Consider the following 25,526-nt stretch of genomic DNA (forward strand, 5'->3'; position numbering starts at 1 on the left):
TGCTTTGGGAACCTTGTCCTTTGGGGGTACTTTTGGAGACTTCACCACAAACGCAAGATTGATTAACTCCGTGGCCCCTGTCACCTCCTAGGAGGCCTGAGGGTGGGACTGAAACTTCCAACTCCAATCACAGGCTTGGCTTCACTGGTAGCCAGCCTCCATCCATAAGTGATTTCTAAGATTCACCTCATTAAAGTAACAAAAGAATGTTCCTTGCTCTTAACATTTAGGAAAATTCCAAGGGTTTTAGGAGCTCTGTGCCAGAAACAGGGAGGAAGATCAAATATATATTTCTTATGATAAATCACAATATCACAGCCTCCCCTCTTTCCAAAACCCTCTGATGACTTTCTGTCACACTTATAAAATCCAAAATCCTAGGTTTGGTCCACAAGGCACAATTTAGTCTGACCATGGCTAATCTCTGCCCTCTAGTCTACATTCTCCACTAGCTCACCTGGCCTCAGCCACATCTATCCGCTTGAAAAGGATGCTCTATCCCCAAGCCTTTTGCACTTGCTATTCTCTTTGTCTGCAGAATTCCCCTCAGCAAAGCCATACATGATCCTACAATTTGTCCTTTCTGTCAGTGTCTCTCCAGTAACCTGTTGTATTTTTCTTCACATTAATTGCTACCTGAGATGATATTATTTATTTATCTAATGTTTGTCGCCTCGGATTTTAACCTTCACTGAAACAATGGTTTTATTTGCTTTATTGCTATATCTATCTATAGATCCCAGAACAGCTACTGAACACTTATGCCCTCAATAAATATTATTAATTAGGAAATGAGCATTCCTTAACTTTCTAATAATGTTGTATACAATTGTAAGCTTCTTTAAGAACTATCTTATTCATCACATACATACTAGAGGCTCAATAAATATTTTAAACTCAGTTTGAAAGGCAGTAAATACTAGGTTGGCTTATATACTTTACTTTTTCTAACACTGGATATATTTGCAGATAGTAGGTGTCCAATGGATGTTTGCTGACCTTCAAATGCAGATTATTTTAGATCTGCAAATAATCTAGGTTAACACATGGCTAATTTAGTATTGTTTTGTGTATGAAGAAATTAATTGGCTGTAATAACAGCAGAACTTTTATGATTAATTGTTTAGAAAATTGGCAAAAATGTACAATTTATATGTATGGGCTAAAGGCAGGCCACCCCCAAAATGTGCCACTTTGTTATACTGATTATTTTAAATAAAAGTTACTTAAAAAACAGCCAATGAAGAACGCTCCTACCTGCTCCTGCTTTGTTTCCAGAAAGCAAGAAATAAATGTCCCATGTGAAAGGTACCCTTCCTATATCAGGAGGTAAGAGACATCCTTATCACCAGAGAGGAAATTTAGAGCCCAGAAGGCTGCATAAACCACCCTTGTTACTTTTTACTAATATACTATCCCAGCCCAAATTCTGCTTAGAATAATTTACTAAAGTCCCAAAGTTAAGTTTTCTTTGTTTTCTCAATACTTCACAGATTTATTGTCTCTTGGTCCAAAAAGTATAAAAACTGCCTGCTTTGGTCATTTCTTTAGGTCTCAATTTCATTATTGGGCCCCTGTGTGCACATGCCTTATCTTTTTCCCTTTTGTCTGTCTTGTGTCAGTTTAATTCTTAAACCAGCTGGAAGAACTCAAAGGGTAAGAGGAAAATGTGTTTCTCCTCTCTCTATATAATCAATAATAATCCAGTATTATTGCTTTTGTAATAGACACAATGTCTGGATTGTATAAATGTGCTTTTTAGACCATATTCTTAACGGCTTAGAGAACTATATTCAGGAATACTGAAGCAATTTAGGTGTAATAAGCTTAAGTGCCAGGAAGGATATGTCCTCATGTTATTTTCTTGAATATTTATCTGTGGAATGGGCAAGGTTAGCTGGGCATTGGAATTGTTTAAGTTCTTTAAAAACTTTTTACAATTTGAAGTTGAGTTTTTTGTTTCATTTTTACTTTCTTTTTCCAGTTTAATTTTGCTTTTCTTTCTGTGAGGGGGGAATGGGTGGATGAATTTTATATAAGGAAGAAATAGAAGGAGTTAATTACCTTATACACATTGCAAATATATTTGTATTTTTACTCCAAAACTGACTCCAACCTGCAAATTTAAATATATACATTTTAGGGGAGCTAACTTTGAAAAGACTCTCTAGATTAGAAAAACAACTTGATTTTGTGGTTGGAGAACTGAATTAGGCTTCAGAGGGTCTTAGTTCTACTTTGAGTATCTGACACTTGGCTGTGTAATTCAGAAAAGTTATGGGTATATTACAGTGGAATGGAACCTAAGAAATTTCTCAAACCAGACCATTCCTTTTATTGATGAGTTGATGACCAAAGACATTGTATGCAGAGCAAAGAATAAAATGGAAATTTCCTGATTCCTAGGCTTGTTCCCTTTCCATTGTATTAGTATTTTCATTTATATCTCTATACATCTATATATTTATGTATTTATAATTATATATCTCTCTATAATACTATAAAGCAGTCTTGTCTTTTTAAATAATTGCAAGTTCCTTGAGAGTGGATATTACAACATAATTTTTTCCCCTCATTACATCTCTCTGGGATCTGAACTCCTGGTAGATGCTCTATAAAATATGTTAAATAGAACTCACTTAAAGAAGAATTATACAACAGCCGTCTGGATCCGGGCCGGGCTTTGGCTCTCTCTCTCTGAGTCGAAGAAGCCCAGATGAGTGAGTCCTCTTCCAGATCCCCGCCGGGATTTAGAGACGCCCCGGAACTACTCCCCGGACGAGGCTCAGAGGCCGCTACAAGGTTTTCAACACCGCCCTCCGGTAAGTACCTCGGCTGGGTAGCTCGCGGCGCGGGCCGGGTTGTCGGAGAAACGACCCTACACAGCATGGGGCAGGAGGTGGCGTGGAAGGAACGAAAGATTTGGGCCGATGATCATCTCTTCCCTGGAAGTGGGAGAGGGTTTGGCGGCCCGGCGTGGGGACGCCTGTTGCTAGGCAACCTGCAGCCGCGGGCCTGGGCTTGCTGGAGTCTACTGGGAACTGTACCTTTCCAGCTTGTCCTGTCTGGAGGTTCTCGGTGGAATTGCCCTCGTTGGTAACTTTTTCATCCTTCCCACTGTGGAACTGCTCTTTACCCAGCTTATTGGATGTCCCGTGTGTCCCACCCCAGTCCATGAATCTAAGATAGGAAGAGGGCGGAGCATTAGTTGTACTTTGCAGGTGCATTGATGTATAATCTTAACTTTGTGGGGAGTGGATGTACAGACAATTACTATGAAATTAAGAATGATGCCAGGTTCATTCAGATACTTGGGTCTGTTATCACCTGGGCCCCAAGATAAACTTGATCCTCACCTGCATGGAGGTTAAATACTAAAACTTTTTCCTCTTTCCTTGATTATGGGATGGATTGGATCAATTTATTCTTCACTTTCCTTTGTGTTCTGATTTGATGTAAGCAAATTATAACCACTAATGTCACTAACCAAGAGAGAACTGGTGATAATTGCAATTGGAAATAATCATCCTTAAAAAATGAGAGAAGTAGGAGGTGAGTTCAGTTCTTTTTGGTAGCAATAAAGATAATATGGTAAGATTTGAATCTGTTAGTCAACAATATTCATTACATGCTAACTGTAATATCTCATGACTTGGCAGCAGATTGGGTGGGGACAGAGCCATTCAGAAGTGCTTTTCCCTGCTCCTACCACCTCTCGTCCCCAGCATAACCCAACTGTATATTCCATTCTATAGGACCAGGACAAACTTTGGTATGCATTCCAAAGATCTGCTCACATGCCATTTATTTGAAATTCTGATTCTTTTGCCACCAATTTTAGGTTTCTGGTGCTCTTGAGTCTCTGCAGCTAACTCCCCTCTTTCTTCTGTCCTGTATAAGCAAGGGTGTAGTAGTATTAGAAAGAGGTCTGAAACTGGTGTAAATTCATGCTCAGTAATAACTGGCAAATAATTTGGCAAGGTAAATGTGCCCGTTTTGGGGTCTCAGATTCCTCAGTTTGAAAATCAGAAGGTCGAGCTGTTTTATCTCTGCAGTCCTGTCCAAATCTCAAGATTCTTTGACATAAGGTGTCAGTAGCCTCATAGCTCTAATTCTGGATCGTAATAGATCCTGGAGTGTTCCACAAATGATGGTTGCCCCTTGAATATTCCTGTTATATCCAATGAACCATTTGTATGCTACATAATTCTGAAATAACTCCTATCTGAGTTGACTGAATTCACTTACTTAACAAATATTTAAGTTCCTACTGTTTTCTAGGCTTTCTGTTAAATGCTGAGATACAAGGTGAGCAGAACCATAGCCCTTGCCTTTATGAGGCTCACAGTATAGTGTGAAGAGTAATAGCTACCATTCATGCTTTGAATGCTTTATCTATTGTTTGAGGACAGAATTTATATGTGGCATTGTGATCCTGTCATAGTTAGGTTCAGAGAAAGGAAATGAAGAATATGTTTAAAATGTGTACAGGTATTTGACTGTGCATTAATTTCTTTATTGACTAAATAAATATTTATTAAGTATCTGCTATATTAAGATACCAACCTTCATGGACTTGACAGTTTATTAGGGACATGAAAAGAGTTAATTATAAGTGAAGAGTAATGACTGTCAAGCTTGGGGAAGTACAGGGACTAGAAGGTCCTGGAAAGAGGATTTAAATTTTGTTGTTTTTGTTATTTGCAAATGAATGATGGTTATTTAAAGTGACCTATAGTGATTTGAAATGGCTACAATAGTTTCTAAGGTATAAATAAGTGTGTAGTTGATGTGTGGAGAAAATCACTTAGCTGATTGCTCAGCACCCCTATTTCAACTTGGGTTTGTTGGCTGCTAATCTTCATGGCAAATACAACAGCTTTTGTGATGTGATTAAAAGCAAACAACAACCTTCTCTCCACCCCCTACCAAAACAATAACAACTTTAAAAAGTTGCTTCTTTGTGAAAGGTAACTCAGAAAAAAAAAGTCAAATTATTTTTAAATCGAATGATTTGTGATGTTTTCAGAATATGTCTACTGTTGGTTCGTTACTCTTAGAGTAGAAATCTAGTCTTGGGGTGTGGGGCTTTAGGGGAGGGGGCTATGGAATTGGGTAAATGGAGCCATACAGATAAATTAGTGAAGAGCTGGGATATCTTTCAGGATTTCACTGGGCCTGCAGTAAAACTACATTTTAATAGTAACAATGACGGCTACCATGTATTGAATAACCATGTTTTACCTAATATAGGGAGATGAGAAAGGTGCTAACATTAAACTCATTTTACACACTAGAAATATTGGCTCTGAAAGATTAAGTTCTTACCCAAGCTTACATTACAAGGAAGTGTCAAAAATGAGGATTTTAATGTCGGTCTAACTCTATGCTGACACAATGCCATGCTATCTTTCCTTAAAAATTAAAAAAAAAGTTTACTATTAAAATAACTCCAAGTCTAATAATAGAAAAAGAAAGTATGAATTGTTAAACAACGTATCCTCAGTAATATAAGATTGAAGTGTAAAAATCTTCAAAATTTGCATGACTGAGATAGTCACCTGATTTTTGTTTTGTACATTTTTGTTCAAGTTGATTATTTTCAACCTTCTCTTACATGCATTTTTACCAGTCACCTCATAATTGCTAATTGGACCATCCATTCTATTTTATTCTTTGTATCAGAGAATACTGTTTGCATTAACACATTTTTTCATCTGCTTACTGCAGCAAAATCAAAACTCATAAAGGTTTAGGAAGAGAGTAAAGAAAATAAATTTACATCACTTTGTGGTAGAGAAGTACAAGCATTCATTTCCTATTACTACTGTAAAAAATTACCACAAACATAGTGGTCTGAAACAACAGTTCTGGAGGTCAAAAGCACAAAATGAGTCCTACAGGGCTAAAATCAAGATGTTAGCAAGGTTGGTTCCTTCTGGAGGCTCCAGGGGAAAATTCATTCCTTGCCTCTTCTAACTTGCAGAGACTGCTCATGACCTCTACCTCCATTTTCAAAGCCAGCTATCTAATATCTTCACTCCTCTCTAACCTGGCTTTCCTTCTTACATCCTCTCTTTCTTCCTCTGATCATCCTGCCCCCCTTTTATAAGGACCCTGGTGATTACATTGGGCCCTCCAGATAATCCAGGATAATTTCCACACCTCAAAATCCTTTATGTAATCACATCTGAAGAGTCTTCTTTGTCATGTAAGGTAAACATATTCACAGGGTCCAGTGATTAGCACACGGACATCTTCGGAGGAACCCTATTCAGACTAGCATTTGCCCCATAAATGTTGCCCCACATAAGGTACTTGCCCCACAAAAAGTTGATTTTGGTGAAAGAAGTAAGAATGATTAACCACATGATTTCTTTCCATGAAGTAGTATTATGTAGCTTGTATGGCTAGTTTAAAATTAGAGTAAGAGTTATCATTTTGTGTGTTTTTTACCCTTTTCAAAGTATACTGCAGACGTGAACTGGAATGGATTTAGAGGTTAAAGGCATTGCTGCTTCTCCTACGAGTCAAACTCAGCCTTTCACTGGAAGAAACAAGCTGCTGCAAGTACGTGTGCTATATAATTTTCCTCTCGTAGGATGACTCATTAAATAATTTTCTGACTCTTTTATTCATGTTTATGACAACTTATACTCACAAATATTTAGGATCCATATTTCCTAGATTTGAAGAATTGAGTGGCCAAAATTGAAGATAATCATTATTTCAAAGTGGGTCATTCCTTGAATTAGTTTTATTTTTAAAAATCAGGCTTATTATTGTTTTCATATTCTTATTTAAAAAATTATCTGTGTGTATCTGCAGAAAATGTAAGAAATAAGGATAGTAGAAAGAAGAAGAGAATATCAACATACATCTTGTGTTAGCTAGGTAGAACGAGAATCAGAGCTTTTATTACTAGGATTTTATTCTTCATAACCTTCATAATATCACCACTGTGTATATATATCATTGATTAAGTACAAGGTTATAGCTGCTTTGTCCTTGTTTCCACTACAGAATTGGGGATATATAAATTTTAGTTTAGAAATACATAAAAGTGATACATACTTCCTTGCTATTCTTTTTTAAAAAAATATTATTTATTTGTTTATTTATTTGAAAGGGGGAGGCATGAGCAGAGGGAGGGAGAGGGAGAAGCAGACTCCCCACTGAGGAGGGAGCCTGATGCGGGGCTCGATCCCAGGACTCGGAGATCATGACCCAAGCCAAAGGCAGACGCTTAACCAACTAAGGCATCCAGGTGCCCCATACTCAGCTTTTTAAATAAAGGGCCAGCTAGTAAATATTTTTGGCTTTATGGGCTCTTGTTTCTGTTGCAGCCACTTAACTCAGCTGTTGTAATGAGAACATATAGATAGTTCATAAATAAATAAATGGTTGCATTCCAATAAAACTTTATTTATAAAACAGAACTGAGCCATATCTGCTGACCCCTAGCCCAGGGATTTATAAGCTATAATTTATCTTTCTTCTGAATTGGCTAGCACAATTTTGTTGGAATTAGACAAGGTAAATGCCATTCTGTAATAGGTAGTCTGTGACTTCAAGACTTTAAGTCTGTCAAAACACTTTCTGGGGGATAATCATGGTGACGACCATGACTATGACAACTACACTTATATTCTATTTAGATTTTCTTCCTAAAGTTAGATGATATCCTGATGTTTCCCAAATACGATTAAGAAAATCTTTGGGACGCCTGGGTGGCTCCGTTGGTTAAGCGACTGCCTTCAGCTCAGGTCATGATCCCAGGGTCTTGAGATCCAGCCCCATGGGCCCCATGCTCAGCAGGGAGTCTACTGCTCCCTCTGCCTCCCCCAACTTGTGCTCATGCTCTCTCTCTCTCTCAAATTAATAAATAAAATCTTTAAAAAAAAAAAGAAAATCTTTGATATGTGATAGAAGTGTGCTGCTATTTTAGGCTCTGATATGTATGTCATTTATATAAAGTTGACCCTTAAACAACTCAGGTTTGAACTGCATGGATCCACTTATATGCAAATATATTTTCTCTTCCTTATGATTTTCTTAACATTTATTTTCTCTAGCTTACTTTATTGTAAGAATGCCGTATAAAGTACATATGAAATATGTGTCAATTGACTGTTTGTTACCAGTCAACAGTAGGCTAGTAGTAGTTAAGTTTTTGGGGAGCCAAAAGTTATATGTGGATTTTTGACAGTATGGGGGTGGTAGCTGGCACCCTTAACCCCAGCATTGCTCAAGGGTCAACTTAATATATATATAATTTAGTGATTTTACATTTTTACATTTTTAACTTTCTATTAGGATAGTATTTAAAATAATGCCATATTAAAGCTTATACTGAATTGAATTTGTTTTCTCTTTTATGGTCAATTAGAGTGATGAAGCTCAGTGTTGAATGTAATTTCTGTACTTGCTATCAGTACCACAAAAATGACTAGTTTTCAGAAGTAAGCCAGAAGTGTTGATGCATGAATTGTTTCCTGCCCTTATTAACTTGAATTTTCTCTGTGACTCATATATATTTCTTATTCTGTAGTGTCTGAGCTCACTCTAATTTTCATATCTTTGCACAATTTTTTGGAAGTAAGATTGAACATCTGCAAATGTATACATATATATATTTGTCACTTCTTTGCTTAAATCCTGCAGTTTTCCCATTACCTTTAGGACAAGGTCCAAGTTCTTTGACTTGTATTATTATGTAACAACTCTGGCCCCCACTACCTCCTCACACTCTGGATTTTAGCCCTCTCTAGCTGCTAACTCTTGCCTGTGGGCTAGTGCAGGATGAGTTGTTCCTCCTGGCTAAAGCAGTATTCTCCCCTCTGTCTTTATCTGGCTAACTCCTACTCATCCTTCAGAGTTCCATTTAAAGGTTACTTTTTTTTTGTTTTTGGAAACGTTTCCTCAATTTCCTAGACTTGTTGGGTAAAATGCTATATGTAGTTGCTCAGGCATAGCATGTGTTTTTTTTCACATTATTGTTTGAGTAAATGTCTTGCCCGGCAGGCAGAACACCGTGAAGATAAGAATTGTCTGTGTTGCTTGTCATCTTATCTCTGTCTCAAGCATAGTAGGGAGAGGCTTAGTAAATATTTCTTATATGGAGTTTACTGAGAAAATGATGATCAGCTTTATTGCATTGACTCATTGCTTATCTTTTAAAGTATACATAAAGGGTATATACGTACTGATTTTTTCTTTTTTTAATTAAAGCAAGGACAGACTTCCAGGTCATGGGCAATCCAGGATGCTGGCCTACCTGTGTAAGTCACATTTCTTTACACTTGAGCTATTTAATGGGTAAATATTTGTAATATATTAATTAAAAAGGAAAGCAAAATTTTATATGTAGTTATGATTGTGAACCACAGAAAAATTGATGTGCATGTGGATGGCCTGAAAATTGCTATGCCAAAATTAAAGTAGGATAATAGGAAGGAGGGTAATACTTCTCTTTTCTGTATTTTCTTTAATATTCTTACATTTTCCCGAAAAAGTTTATTGTTTTATTTAGAAAACTCAGGTAAATGAATTTATTAAAGAAATATGTGAAATTTTGAATTTTATAACTGGGATAGCCAAAATTAATTTAATCTGTGGCTTTAATCTTATCTTGACGAATATGACAATTTTGTCAATCTTCTTTAAATGATTTTATTTGTGGACTAGACTACATTAATTTATGTTTTATATTTTACATTTTTGCCTTTTAAGATTTGGAAGGATATGACTTTTATATTCTTTCAAGTATTTTAGACTACAGGGCTTATTGGAAAATAGAAGTTAAAAACCTAGTACTTTATTAGGCTGAACCATATGAAATTACATTTTTATCGATGAAAAATGGGCAAGTATCAGCAATTTCATGTGGTTCTACATAACAGATACCTGTATGCTCATCTAGACAAAAAATCAAGGTACGAGGTACATGGAAGCACTGGATGCAAGATACTCAGTGTGTGTTGACAGTCAGTCATGTGCTGGTAAATATTTAACAGCTGGTTTCCTGAAAGTGTATTATAAGTTTATTTTAAATTTTACTTGTTAATTATAAATAAACTTAAGTATATTTTAAGTTGGTTATAAATTTTACTGATATAGAGGATATATAGTAAGCAATTTACAAATACTAATAAAATGTATAACCTTTTTTATAAATTCCATGCAGCCAAGTGATTCTCACAGAATGCTTTCTTTGTTTCTTGCTGAATTCTGGTATCTGTAGCCAAGCTATGGTTGCAGTCCATGAACCAGTGTAGTTCCAATGTGAATGTTGGTTGATATTTTCATTTATTGTTAAGTGATGTGAGTGATATATTTGTTGACTTACGTAATAGTTTTGGATACTGGGACAATATTTCCTCAGTTTTTTGTTATTCACAATGTGACAGTTACAGATATGATACACTTTTAAGTTTAATCTGCACCATTAATGTTTTCTCCATGACTGTTTTAAGTCTCAGAAACCAACAAAATAGGGGCGCCTGGGTGGCTCAGTCGTTAAGTGTCTGCCTTCGGCTCAGGTCATGATCCCGGGGTCTTGGGATCGAGCCCCACATCGGGCTCCCTGCTCAGCGGGAAGCCTGCTTCTCCCTCTCCCACTCCCCCTGCTTGTGTTCCCTCTCTCGCTGTCTCTCTCTGTTAAATAAATAAAAAAAACTTAAAAAAAAAAAAGAAATCAACAAAATAATAAATCAAGTCCTAATTCATAGCATGTGCCAGTTTTTGTGTGAATGATCCCACTGTGGCCGATTTCACTCTATGTTTATAGTATCACTGAACACAGAGTTGGAAAGAGATGCACACCCTTATATTACCACACAAATACCATAGATGTAAATAAACAATAGTGAAGTACAGTAAAGTCATTAAGAAGTGATGACTTTGAGTATTTATTACCTTTGTTTTTAATATAACTTACTTATTTATAAGTTTATATAATTTTATTTTTAATAATGCTTTGTTAACAACCAGCTCAAAAACTGCTGGGCATTTCCTTTTACAGCTGGTAGGTACAACACACCTTTGGCTTTAGTGTACCTTTTTATTTATTTATTTATTTAATTATTTTAAGATTTTATTTATTTATTTGTCAGAGAGAGAGAGCACAAGCATGGGGAGCAGCAGGCAAAGGGAGAGGGAGAAGCAGGCTCCCCGCTGAGCAAGGAGCACGATGTGGGACTGGATCCCAGGACCCTGGGATCATGACCTGAGGCGAAGGCAGATGCTTAACCGACTGAGCCACCCAGGAGTCCCTAGTGTACGTTTTTATATAAGATGTAGCATGTATGATTTGCAACTATTAAAGCCTCATTTTAAAAAGTTATGAGATGCATAGATTATTTCTTTCAGAGTTCCACGACTTGATTTGGGAAGCCTCATTGACTCTGACGAGGAGGTAATTTTTACTTGGTATTTACTATAATAAAGATTTGAACACAACATTGCTTATAGTGTATAATAAGGATTATGTAATTTTATTTTAGGATGATTTTTCATACATCCCACTTACTACTGCCCATGTTCATTTTAACCCACCAAATTCATCTTCTGCTCTTAGTTGCATCACACCATGTCAAATATCACATACTCAGCATCATCTAAATGAACTGGTTAGTATTTATTTCTTATTACCAACTTTCAGAATTATAATGTGCATTTAAGCACTGTATTTAGTCCAGAAATTTTATTATGTTCAGTCTATGATTTGTCCAGTTTAAGTATTGTATATATTAACATCCCAGTCATGTTGGTGAAATAATTCTACTTTGTTTTACATTTTTTTTCACATAGGAATAGTATTTTAAAAATGTCTTATACAATTAGTGAAGTACAGGTTTATCCTAATAGGAAATCCAGGAATTTAAAAAATATGGTAGAGTATTAGATCAGATCTTGCTGGTTTAACAATGTGATTTGTCTCTTGGAAATTAACTTATACTTTGGGCTACTAGTATGCTATGGAGTAACTAAGTAACTATACTTATTCCAAGCTATCTCCTTGGGACAATATTTACACTTCAAACAATATTTAGTGTTTTATTTTGTGTTATGAACACAAGTTCTGACCAGTATTCTATGAGGAAGGCTTACTTTTCTGTCTTTGTTAGTCTTTCTCCTGTAGCTGGTTCTATTTTTTTAAACTTGTATATATATGTTATATAAATATAAATATAAATATATTTTATTTATTTATTTATTTTTTTAAGAGAGAGAGTGTGTGTGCGGGGGGCAGGGGAGGGGCAGAGGGAGAGGGAGAGAGAGACTCCTAAGCAGGCTTCATGCCCAGCACAGAGCCCGACGCGGGGCTTGATCTCAAGATCCTGAGATCATGACCTGCGTGGAAATCAAGAGTCAGAGGCTTAACCAGCTGAACCACCCAGGCACCCTTAGCTGGTTCTATTCACGTTCTCCTCAGTCTCATTTTGGATAAATTGTACCAGTAGTACCCTAGACTGTATCATGCTACAATTTTCACCCTGAAACTTTGTTTTATCCTTCTCTAGGTTAGACCTGGATATTATCAACACTTTTCAAGGGTCGTGCTGGCTTTATCCTCCTTTTGGAGTGGCTATCCCCCTTTGGGCCAATATATATGCCATTGTGTTTGCTTAGTACTCCTTTTAGATTTCACTTATCCACTGGCTCTGTTATCTCTTACTCCCATGGGAATGTGGTAGGGAACTAAATAATACCAGAAGGTGATATATCTGAAATTCTACAAATGACAACCAGCGCTTCTTAGTGTTCGTGATCTCTAATTCCTGTAACTATTCTGGAAGAAATGCTTGTCAGTGGAGTTTTTTCTGGGGCAGGAATAAAGGGCCTATCTAAAACTCTTAAGAAGAAAGAAAATTTAATTTTTGTCTTCTCAAATTATTTTAGAACCAGGACTGATCTTCAGCAGGGAAACCAGGTACAGGCTCCCTGGTATTTAAGGCCACTGCCCTTTCTGAGCAATTACATCTGCTTTGATTGCTCAGTGATGCTATACCAGCTGAACGTTTTAAATATCACGTCTGGGGGCGCCTGGGTGGCTCAGTCGGTTGAGGTCTGCCTTCAGCTCAGGTCATGATCCCGGGGTCCTGGGATTGAGCCTTGCGTAGTGCTTCCTGCTGAGCAGGGAGTCTGCTTCTCCCTCTCCCTCTGCCCCTCCCCCACCACTCGTGCGCATGCTCTCTCTCTCTCTCTCTAAAATAAAAAAATAAAATCTTTTTTTTTTGTTTAAAGCTACATATCTTTGTATCCTGTCTTTTTTTTTTAATAGACTATTTTTTAGAACAGTTTTAGGTTCATAGCAAGTTTGAATGGAAGGTACAGATATTTCCCTGCTCAGTGGGAACCTGCTTCTCCCTCTCACCCTGCTGCTCCCCCTGCTTGTATTCTCTCTCTCTGTCAAATAAATTAAAAAAATAATAATAAATAAATATCACCTCTGTTTAGCACATAGATCATAATGATCTGTTTCTTAGGCATAAATGTTAAGATAAATGATAAACCTATTAATGTTAATAGGGAAAATTAATCATTATTTTGATTTTTCTGACAGATAACATACTTTTTATTTTTATATCTAGGAGCAAGACATAATACCTGAAAACTTGCCAGCACCAACAAGCAAATATAAACTAAAATATCAACAATATAAAACTGAAATGAAAGAGGGATATAAACAGTATAGTCAGAGAAATGCAGAAAAGACAAAATCAAAGATCACACAACAGTGTCCAAGAAACAAGACAGATGACAAGGTAATGTATGAGACTTTATAAAGTTCTGATGAAATTTAAAAAAATTACATGTACTATGGAAATCTTTTTGTCTGGTATGTTTTGCTGTTAGTCATAGTAAGTATAGTAGCTAGCATTTATTTCTGTGTGCTAGGGACTATTTTAAGTATTCTGCCTGCATTAACTAGTTTATTCTTAACAACAACTCTAAAAGTTTATTATCATTTTCAAATGTGAAAACTCTAGCCATATGACCTAGTCATCTTTTCTGTGTAAGGAGTTTTCCATTTGACTTGGGATTTGAAAATAAGGCAGTATTAAAAAGCTGTTTTTGATGTAGCTATCTTGAACTCTGTTTGCCTCACAGTTCTAAATTTTAAAGTTGAAAAGTGATTTCAGATGTTGCAGTAACCCTATTTTATTCCAAAACTGTCATCACTCCATGATTGTCTTCTGGTTCTTGTTGGGAGATATTTTTTAACATCATGAATTTCTAAATTTATACTTTTATTTAATGTTAATTAGGTGTAAATTCACATTCATGAATATAAGAGCAAACTAACCATAATCAATTTAATGGCTTTTCGTAAGCATATAGGAAAGGTCAACCTTGAATTGTGGAAAGAAAGGTTTGGAAACATAGTTTATGATACTACTGGCCACGAAGGAGAGAATACTTAAATATAATTCTTAATTCAGTGAATTTTTTATAAGAATAATGTATTGTCAGGGAAGTTTGCTGGTTGTATTTGCTTAACATTTTTATAGGTAAAAAGAATTGATTAATTTATAAGTAGGTATAGCATATCAGCTATTTTATCTAATCCATGTAGGAACTATCTTGAACTGACTTTATCACATGGTGTTCAGTGGAAAGAGTAACAAAATTAATGGATTATTTGGTCTCTTTTATGCTAAGACAGATTTCCAGATCCAAACAGATGCACACAAATATAATAATCTGATGTCTGTAATAATAGGCAGGATAATTTCATAGCCCTTTAGCACCTGGCCATATAGTTGTAGGATCTATAATGTGATATTTAGGTCACTGTAATAATGTTGGGAAAATAGAATGAAGATTTCTATAAATTCATGCTTTATTTGCTGCAGCAAAGTGGTTTAAAGTTTTGGTTTTTTTTTTACGCGCGCGCGCGCGCACACACACGCACACACATGCGGAGGCCTGGGGGGGCGGGGGGGGGTGGGCAGAGGTAGAGGCAGAGGGAAAATCCGAAGTAGGCTCCACATTCAGTGCAGAGCAAGATGAGAGGCTTGATCTCACAACCCTGAGATCATGACTGGGCTGGAAATCAAGAGCTGGATGCTTAACTGACTGGGTCACCCCAGGGCCCCTAAAATTTTTTTAAAGTAAAACTGGTTTCCTTGAACGTAGGTTCAAATGAAGGCATTTGTTTATTTTTGATTAAGGGAGGAACAAATATTGCTTGTGAAGCTTCCCATATGACTGGTAAATACTTGTATAGTATGAATGAAGGGTTTTATAGAAGCCAGCATATTCATGTTTTCTTCTGGAAAAAATTCTGTTTTGCTTTGATTTTTAAAATCTACATATAAATGTATATAATTATTATTTCATATGTTCTTGATAGCCTTACAAAAAGGCCCTGGTTTCTCTACATAATAATTTTATACTTAATGGGGTCAAGCAACTTTTTTGATGTCTTTTTATATATATACGATTATGAAAATCAAAACTGCTGTATAAATGGGCTATTAGTAAATCCTATTATAATTACATTAATTAACACTGGAATAGTAATCTCTGGAAATAGAATTGCTTCCTGATATCAGAAATGTAAGCCCCTCTATAAAGCAGGGAACAACATGTAAATTGATTCTTTTTACTAATTAAAAAGCTAAAGTTGGACATATTTAGGATCTAGGACAATAACTAAAGGCCATAACCACCATAATCAATCAAACAGTAAAATAAAAGTTCCCCTCGCTTGTCTAATGGCAAATTTCCTTTGTTGAGTTTTTCTTCCATTTAGTATAAAAAGCTGATGAATCTCTTGTTGTCAAATTGTTACCTAAGACGTAAACTTATATTTTAAATAGTGAAACATCTTTAAATAAAGCATGAAAGTCATGAAACTTCAATTTTATAGAAAATACTAAATCAGTGAATAAAACAGACAAATACTTTTGCCCTTACAGAGTATATATCATAAAGGAAGGACTTAGCAAGAAAAAAAATGAATGAATGAATCAATCAATCAACCCATATAGTCTGACAGTTGGTGATAAATGCTATGGATGGAAGGGCACTGGGAAGAGCAGGGCTCAAGTTGGGATTGCAATTTGTACAGATCACCAGGAAGATCTTTCCCATAAGGTAGCATTTCAGCACACATCTGAAAAGGGTGATGCACAAGCCACTCAGGATAAACTCTTAAGTGTCATGAAGTGGGAGGGGGCATGGAGTGTTTAAGAAATATCAAGGAAAACAGTGTGGTCAATGGAGGAAGAGCAAGGAAGAGATGGGGAGAGAGTTAAAGGGAGGGGCTGGTAGGCAGATCTGTGAGGCCTTGTGGACTACATAAGGACCTTGCCTTTTACTTGAGGCAGAAAGCTACTTTGCTATGTTGAGGATGGGTTTTACTGAGAATAGGACCAAGATGGAAGCAGAAAGATGTTTGAGGAGGCTGTCACAATAATCTATATGAGAGATGAGGATGATGGCTTGGACCCAGGCAGCAGACTTGGATAAGAAGTGGTCGTGATGAGAAGCCACATTCTGGATAGATTTTGAATATTTGAGAATATTTGCTGAGAATATTTGCTGATGGATTGGTTGTAGGCTTAGGAGAAAGGGATGATGAAGGAGGACTGTAAGGTTTTTGGCCTGAGCAATTGGAAGGGTGGGGAAGACCACAAGGAAGTCTGGTTTGGGAAGGTTAAATCTGACATAACGAGTGGAAATGTCACTGTTTCCCTTTTGTAAAAGGATAAAAACAACCTGAAACAAAATAAAAATCTTTTGAAAGCTTCTTCCAACCTGAACATAGTGCAGACCTTTGCTTATACTTAAACATATCTGTTAATTTAATCTGTTTAATTTACCTTATTTAATGCTAAACATCTTTTTGGTGCCTGTTAAAATAAATAACTATGCAGGAAAAAAATATATTAGGAGGTAAAAAAATTATAAAGTATCCTCATAAATTGATTTCCCAATAGTTAATACTTTTTTTTTTTAAAGGTTTTATTTATTTATTTGACAGAGAGAGCATAAGCAGGGTGAGTGGGAGAGGGAGAAGCAGGCTCCCCACTGAGCAGGGAGCCCGACCTGGGACTCGATCCCAGGACCCTGGGATCATGACCCCAGCCGAAGGCAGACGCTTAACCAACCGAGCCACCCAGGCACCCCATAATAGTTAATACTTATACAAGATGCATTATTCATTTGTGAATAAGTATTTATCGAGTGCTCACTGTGTGTGGTCCTGTTCTGGCATCAGGGATATTGAAATAAAAATGACAGACAAGGTTCCCTCCCTCATGGAACTTATAGCAGGAGAGGCAGACAACATTCATAAAGAAATGTATAATAAGATTTCATGTAGCAATCAAAGGTCACGAAGACAGAATAGAGTATGAATATGGAATGTGACCTTTTAAGAAAGGTCTAAACTAAGAACAAACCCTGGAGGAAAAACTCTTGTAATCTATTAAGTTTTTGGCAGTTGCTATCCTACTGGGACATTTTTGTTGTTGTTGTTAAAAGAATATATGTACACCTTATATTCAGAGAAAAATTTAGTGTTTATCTTTAGGATCCCAGAGGATCCTTTATCTCAAAGGATATATCCCATCTCTTAGTACTTCGGAATTTCATTTTACAGAGGAGTGAACATGCCCATTTTTATTAACTTTACAAAGACTCAGGTGGACAATAATAGTTATAATAGTTGCTACCTTTTATCTGATGCTTATTGTATGTCAGATACTTTTATAAGTGTTGGACATTTCATCTTTGTGTGTGTGTGAAGTAGTTACTGTTACTATTATTAATTCCCCTTTTAATTCCCATTACCATGGGTAAATTGAGGCACAGAGAGGACATCTAGCTAGAAGGTGGAAGAACTGCATTCAAATAGGGCAATCTGATTATCAGAGCCTGTAACGTTATACACAAAAAACTATTGTTATGTGTTATGTATTGTTATGTATACATAGTTGTACATAAATAACTATTGATGTGTTCAGAGGTTATTTAACACACTACTTTGTTAAAAACAAATATGCTAAGTATGTGAACTAAGTATAAACTCTCAAGAATTCATTTATTGCTTTCCCTTACAGTGTATAAAAGGTGAAGAAGCCATCGTGGATGGTCTTACCACTCTGGATAGGAAAGCCCTCTTACAGCAGGGTTATGCAGACATCCCTTACAATGCACAAAGGAGTATGAGAAAATCTGATGCTGTAAGTTATCATGATCTTTACTTACTTCTTAAGCCATTAAGATAATTTGCTGTCCAAGATGTTGCAGACTTAAAATTGAATAAATAATTACAACAATTGAATTTGTTCAGCAGTGCATGTTCACTAATGTGTAATTGAATCCACATTTTTACAAATGGTTGAGGTTTGGTATATTTACTGTGGAGAAATAGTCTTGAATCTTTGAGAGCTTGTAAAAATTTAGTTTATACTATTAAAAATGTTAATTGGCTGCTATTTTTGTCAGTGGGATTATTTAGCATCAGCCCTATCCCCAAAGTAACCTAGTTATTTTTTGAAAGTGATAAGCTAATAAGACTAGAGAAATTCCAGCAAGTTAAGGAAAAGGGCAAGAATAAAGTTTTTTTTTTTTTTTTTTTTTTTTTAGGAAAAGGGAAGCGAAACTCTAAATTCTCAGTATTAACTTTAAATTGTGTCTTTTACAAAATCAGTTAGATTGTTGGATGAGTATCACTTAGGCCAGATATGGTACAAATAGATAATCACATTTCTGTAGTGTCCTGGGGTAATCAGACCAAGCTGCTTCAAGTTGGAGTCCACTGGTCACCCCAGACCCCCCCAGGTGATTAAGATCTTAGACATATTTGTAATGGATTGATGAAATACCAGTGTGTGGTGCTTCAAAAGTTGGGAAAACTCTGGTTTAGGTAGCCTAAATAATAATAAAGCATTATGGTTTTAGATGGTTATATTATCATTATCACAGAGGAAAGTCACTATATATTTTATTTGGATTACAATCACCCAGAATTAATATGTTCTCAGTTGACAGCAATGTGTAATCAGTGTCTGGATCCTGGACTGATTTTCTGTGGATGTCTCAAGTTGCTAATTTGTTGTAGTTCTTGTCCTAAAACAACATAAACATTATTTTCTATGCCTATTATTATTTAGACATTTATGTTTAATAGAATAAGGACTATTACCAGGATTATCCTAAAATTTAAAAAGCTACTTTATAAGGCAAAATAGTCTTCCAAATAAGGCTGATTTTGATATGTTCCTCAAGTTCTACTTGAAATGGATGTTACTGATACTTAAGGCCCATTGAGTATCGTTCTTGGTGTCATCCAAAGCCATCTGGGTGTTAGTGGATTTCTTTTATTTAAGATCACTTTAATGCACTAAATTCAGCATCAAGTATTTTACTTTATTGTGGTAGCACATATTTATCTGTTTTTTTCCCAAGGACATGTTTGCGTGAGTAAACTTTAAATGCATTTGAAATTAGTACTGACTTATGTTTAAAATCTAGGTGGAAACTTTTTAATTTAATTTTTAACTACTTAATTGAACACCAGAAGCAGTGAACCTGTGGTTTTTATACCCATCTCTTTTAGTTTGCTTGTCATTTTTCAACATTATTAGATCCTTTGCATCTGTGTGACTTCTGCTTCTGCTTCTGCTTTATGTTTACACAGACCTTAAAATCAATGTGCCTGAGGGCGGTTCTAACCTTTCCTACAGTAAAGCCACCATAAATGCCAACACACAAGATGGGCTTTCTGCATGGGCTCTGTTCATTAATCTCCCCTCTTCTGCTCGCTTCTGGGTTTTGCACCTATGTTCTGGCTGACCTTTTCTGCATATAATTTCATATTTTACTCAGTGTTCACCTTCATCACCCTTAGACATAAAACACACTTTGCTGTGACTGTAAGTTACCATACGTTTTCTAACTTTTTAATTGCTGTTTTAAATTTATTATTAAACAAAAATCATTATAAAGTGTCATGAGCTTAGAGAACATCAGATGCAGTTATATGTTAAATGACGTGAACTATATTTATATGGGGCATATTTGGATGTGTAAACTGTATCTTAATTTCTACCAACCCCCCCCCAAAAAGGCCACATTCAATTATAGACTAACATTTAAATAATTGCACCCAAATTTCCAGGTTTCTTAGGAGTTTCTATGTATGATATGCCTTTAGTCATTCTTACTTGGAGTTTGTGTCCATTTTGAATAGAGTGCTCTCCCTAAGGTTACAAAGCCTCTATCATAAGCTACATTATTGTACTTGATTTCATTTACTGGCGTGATCAATGGAGATGACAGGAATTTACAGTGTAGAAATAAAACAAGCTTTATTTTGACCCCTTAGTTTTTTAACCTCTTTCATTTACTCTTCAAAAGAAACATTTTAGTAAATGTAGTTACATTATAATCTAATTGGAATTGAACGATTACTAATCTTGCGGTTTGATATAACCTAAAATGTAGTAGAAGTATTTTCAAATGAGTTGAAAAGCAAAAAACAGTGTGAAGATAATTTAATCAAATCAGTAATTGAGAAAAGTTGATCAAGTATTAATGGATATTATGCATAGAAAATATTATCCTTTTAATGACAGGAAGCTTTATGAAAGATTTTTATTTTTAGATTTTTGATAAAGGGTTGAAGGATTCCAATTCAATTTTAGCTTCATCTACTATGGATAGTTTTAAAACAAACTCTTTTTGTGTCAATGTTGGTATTCTTCTTGGAGCAGGTTAAAGTGCTTTTTACAGGGCTTCTGTCAAGGAGAGGGATATCATAGTCTCCTCCTCCTTTATTCTGGTTCCATGAAATTCAGATGCAGCGCATGGAAATCTCTGATGATTTCTACCGAAATTAAAGTGCATTATTTTTTAGGAAATAAATGGTATTTTCAGATTAAATTATTGGAATTTGTTTTTATTAATGATGGATATAGTAATCTCTAAGAAGAAAGTTGGAAATTTAGCATATATTTTAGGGTTCTCGTGTTACCTCTAGTGTTGTTCTGTTTTATTGATAATGACATTTTAAAAATTTTCTCTTCTTAGGAAATTGTGGCTGCAGAGAGGAAGAAACAGACTGTTGCAGAGCAAGTGATGGTAGACCACTTATCTAGGTGAGAGTAAGTAGTAATGAGTGATAGAAATCCAGTCAGAAAGTTTTCGTTAAATTTTTTTTTATCCTTAGTCAATCAACCAGTGGCTGACTGAGGTTCCCACACGTTCCCCGTTCACTGCGCTCACAGTGTTGGAGTGATGGTTTTTTACAGCATTCCTAGGCCAGTAGAAATACCCAACAGTTCTCTTTGTTAAGTATTTTTCTCAAACTAAGTATTTACTTCATGACAACTTAATGGCCAATTCAAGAAAATAATACACATAAATTAAAAGAAAAAATATTTGTATTTCACTCTTAAATAGCCACAATTACTTGTATGCTCCTTCTGGTGCATGGCACAATCTCTTAAACCTTAGGATTGTTGAGGAGGATGCTGTCACCTTCACTTTCAATTCCACATGGCACTTGCTATTTATCACAGCAACTGTAGAAAATCCAGCTTTACAAAGGTTTGACCTCACTGAAAGAGTGATACCTTGTTGAAACTGTGAATTACCTTGAGGTGATAGTTCATGTAGTCTCCAACAAATATCAAGTATCACCGTGTTTCCCTCAAAAATTAAAAATATCCCACGTAGTCCCTGTGAGTTCCCTGTGGCACCCTGGAGTTGACATGGTGCACAGTTTGGGAACTGTGGGACTGTTAAGAATTTAAAACTTAATCTGAAGTTTCATAACTCTTAGAAAACTGTAAAGCGTTAAGTACCTGCTGTGCTAAAAATTGCATGATAATATGTAAATATTGTAGGATTTCAGAAAAGGCTGGAATAGTCTAGGAAGTCTTCAAGGAAGAAGTAAGACTTTTGGTTAGCTTTGAAAAAAATTATTTCGGTGGCAGAAAGATATTCTACATGCATGTTTTTCAGTAACTGTCTTGAAATAATTAATTATACTTATAGTCTTCAATGTTCCTCTTTCTGTTATCTTTTGAACTCACTTTGTTGATGTTTTCACCCACACTGTGCCACCTCAGCATGTCCTCATAAGCTAACTCATGGCGTCTGTGTTGCTCAACTAATCGTGATTTCTCAGTTCTCATTTACTTGACCCAACAGCAGCATCTGTCTCCACTGAAAAGTTTCTCCTCTTTGAAATACTTTTCTCTTTCCCATTTGGCTTCCTGCACACAACACCTAGCTGGTTTTCCTCCTTCCTTCTGCTCCTTCTCAGTCTCTTCCCCTGGTTCCTTTTCATCACCCCTGTCCTTATACGTGGGAGTACACTGGGCTCCATTCTTAGACTTTTTCTACATTGACTTCCTAACTGATCTCATCCAGCATCATGCCTTTAAAAAGCATTCATACGCTGATGCTTCCCTGATCTAAGGTTCCAACGTAACATTTGCCAATCTGGGTTCCTCGAAGTTCTTTTCGCTCCTTCCCAAATCCTCTTTAATTTTCCTCCAAGGCAGCTCCATTCTTTAGGTTATTTAGACCTAAAATGTTTCTGATGCTTTTGATGCCTCTCTTTTTCTCAAATCCTATATTCAGTTTGTCAGCAATCACTCTCAGTTCTATAATCAAAATAAATTTACTCCTTCTGCTGCCATCATCCCTGTTCACAATATCATCTTCTTTTTCCTGGATCCTTTCAGTCTCTTTCTAACTGGACTCATTGTGTTTGCATTTGCCCCTCGTTGGTCTATTCTTAACCCAGCAGCCAGAGTACGTCTATTAAAAAGTAAGCCAGATCAAACCCTCCAGTAATTTCCCATCTCAGAGTAAAATCTATGTATTGGTTATATATTACCACAAAACCAGTATCTTAAAACTACAGTGATTAATTAGAACTCATGTATCTTCAGATCAGCTGTCCATGCTAGGCTGGGCTAAGTGGCTCTTGCTTTTTACTTACTTTGGCCAGTTATATATGAACAAAAGCAGTGGTCTCAGTTCTGAGCTTAGGCCTTAAGAAGCCTTATGTGTTTCCACTTGCCTTTTTGAGCTTTTGCCATATTGGTGAAAAGAACACAGCTTGGCTAACCCACTGAGCTCAAGAAGAACATGACTCTGCAAATGCAGCTGGGCCACTTAGCCAAGATAATGCTAGATGAGCAGATCCCCAGCCAACCCACACTTACATGAGTTAGTATAATTGAGATCAGCAGAGCCATCCAGCTATATATAATTGGCCAAAGCAAGTCAAATGGCTAAGCTCAAAACTAAAGGGTGAGAAATTAGTACAGTGCACCTATAATGAGGCCATGGCAAGGATGTGGATCAGGAGTGCTAAAAAATTATGGTCTCTAATATAGTTTACCCAAGCCCTACATCATCTGTCCACCATTTGAACTTGGACTGCTTTTCCTACTTCTCTCTCTCTTGTCTATTCTGCTCCAGCCATTCAGCTTCCTTCCTGTCATGAAACATACCAGCTTCACTCCTGTGTTAGGTGTTTTGCATTTATTTTCCCCACTGCTTGGAATGATTTTCCCCCAGAAATCCATATGGTTTCTTACTTACTTTGCTTCATGTCTTTATTCAGAAGTCACCAGCAGTGTCTCTTTGTTTAAAGAATAATAAGGGAGAGACATGGAGCTGAGTTGTCTCAAAATTTTCAATTTATATTTAGATAACACTTATGGAAAGAGAGATTGATAGGAATATTCACTTTTTTATGGCCAGAATTTTTTAATTATTAAATTTATTCATTCAGTATCTGGAAAATGTATAATTCTGACAGTAGTATAAATTTGTATTTGTAGATGAGCTTTTCTAGCTGCTTATAAATATGTGAATGCTAGAATAGTGCATTATCATATTGAGTTGTCAGACTTTGTATTTTCCCATATAGGGCTGTAATCAGTGATCCAGAACAAAACCTAACCGCTGAGAGACAAGAAAGTGCTCGTATCTTTCCAGATTCAAAGATAGCACCTCTTCGCTTTAGGAAAAGAACACTACATGAAACTAAGTAAGAAAATTGTACTTATATCAAATGAAGATATAGTATTTTATAAATGAATTTAAAAAAGATGTACTTTTGTGTCTAACTGAAAAGATTTTTTTTGGCTCAGTTTTGCTTTTTTCTATATAAAGGGGAGTGGAGTTTTTGGAGTTCGGTTCCCACTTGTGCCACTTTAAGATATAGGGATAAACTTTGCCCTCCAGGTTTTTTATTAATAATTTAGGAATAAGAGTTATAACCTGGGAGATAATGTATGTGAAAATACAGAATATAGCAACTGAGACATTTATATATACTGAATATCATAATATATTCAAAATTATTATTGCTTACAAGTTATTATTATTATTATTTTGCCTTTTACTTTGTAGCTTATAAAATCTTTGAACTTTCACAGTTTTTGGGTGCAGTCGACTTAAATTTCTCAACTACTTCACTAGCAGTTGACAGCTAGCCTCAGCATTAAGAGACAAAGAAAATCCACCAGTTCCTGCAGCAGTTCTCTCATATTTTCAGACTGCTATAAATGCCAAGAAGTTCTTAGAACTGTTATTTTTTTGGTCTCATTCTTATTTTCTTGAAGACTCTATTTCCATACCTTTAAATATTCAAAGGAATCATGTATCAACTTCCTATGGTTGCTGTAACAAATTACTAACAATACTTTAAACAACACAAATTTATTTTCTTACAGTCCTGCAGGTCAGAAGCCTAAAATCAAGGTTTTGGCAGGGATGCATTTCTTGTGGAGGCTTCAGGGGAGAATACATTTCCCTGTCTCTTTCAGCTTTTAGAGGCTTCCTTTATTCCTTGGCTCTGGCCTTCCTCCATGTTCAAAACCAGCTACGGTCAGTGTTTTATCACTCTGACCCTGGGATCGTGACCTGAGCCAAAGCCAGACGCTTAACCGACTGAGCCACCCAGGCACCCCTCTGATACTCTTCTTCTGTAGTCAACATATCCCTCTGCTTTCTTCTTACAAAGACACTTGTGATTGCATTGAATCCAGCTGGATAATTCCAGGTAATCTCATCTCAAGGTCTTGAATCACATATGCAAAGTCCCTTTTATCGTATCATGTAATTGTAACATATTTACATGTTCTGAGGTATAGAGTGTGAACAACTCTGGAGGGTCATCCTTTAGCTAACACATCTAAACTTCTCTTTTTTAGAGTAAGCTTTTACTGAAATAAAATATCTGTCCACAAAATGTACACATTTTAAGCGTACAGCATAGAATTTCCACAGACTGGACAATGCTCATGTACCAAGTCCCTAGACCAAGAACTAGAGCGTTCTTAGTGCCTCAACAACTTGCCTGTGCTTTCTCCCAGTTACTGCCCACGTCCTCTGCCGCCCCAGCTTAACCTCTCTGCCCTGATAGCATGGATGCTAACTGCCTTGTTGTAAACTTACTGAAATCACAAAATTTGGACTCTAGGTATCTGGCTTCTTTTTACTCAGCATGTTTGTGAGTTTATCCGTGTTGTTATTTG

The 25,526-nt window shown here is 36.1% G+C and overlaps 1 protein-coding gene across 4 annotated transcripts in view; it reads left to right on the top strand.

Annotated features, from left to right (window-relative positions):
* The first annotated feature begins 2,749 nt into the window (after positions 1–2,749).
* Positions 2,750–25,526, top strand: part of CAPS2 (calcyphosine 2) — a 44,956-nt gene continuing 22,179 nt past the window's right edge. Inside the window, exons 1-9 of one of the 4 annotated variants that reach the window (XM_032420914.1) lie at positions 2,750–2,822; positions 6,468–6,570; positions 9,232–9,281; positions 11,371–11,416; positions 11,505–11,630; positions 13,596–13,769; positions 18,078–18,200; positions 21,052–21,119; positions 23,915–24,034. In XM_032420914.1, coding sequence (XP_032276805.1) covers positions 6,490–6,570; positions 9,232–9,281; positions 11,371–11,416; positions 11,505–11,630; positions 13,596–13,769; positions 18,078–18,200; positions 21,052–21,119; positions 23,915–24,034 — 788 coding nt within the window. In that variant the 5' untranslated portion in view covers positions 2,750–2,822; positions 6,468–6,489. Of the gene's footprint in view, positions 2,823–6,467; positions 6,571–9,231; positions 9,282–11,370; positions 11,417–11,504; positions 11,631–13,595; positions 13,770–18,077; positions 18,201–21,051; positions 21,120–23,914; positions 24,035–25,526 lie in introns of those variants that run through there. The other 3 variants (XM_032420915.1, XM_032420916.1, XM_032420918.1) reach the window with 3 other exon arrangements.

Source organism: Phoca vitulina, unplaced genomic scaffold, assembly GCF_004348235.1.
Source record: "Phoca vitulina isolate PV1807 unplaced genomic scaffold, GSC_HSeal_1.0 scaffold23, whole genome shotgun sequence".
NCBI classification, from domain to species: domain Eukaryota; kingdom Metazoa; phylum Chordata; class Mammalia; order Carnivora; family Phocidae; genus Phoca; species Phoca vitulina.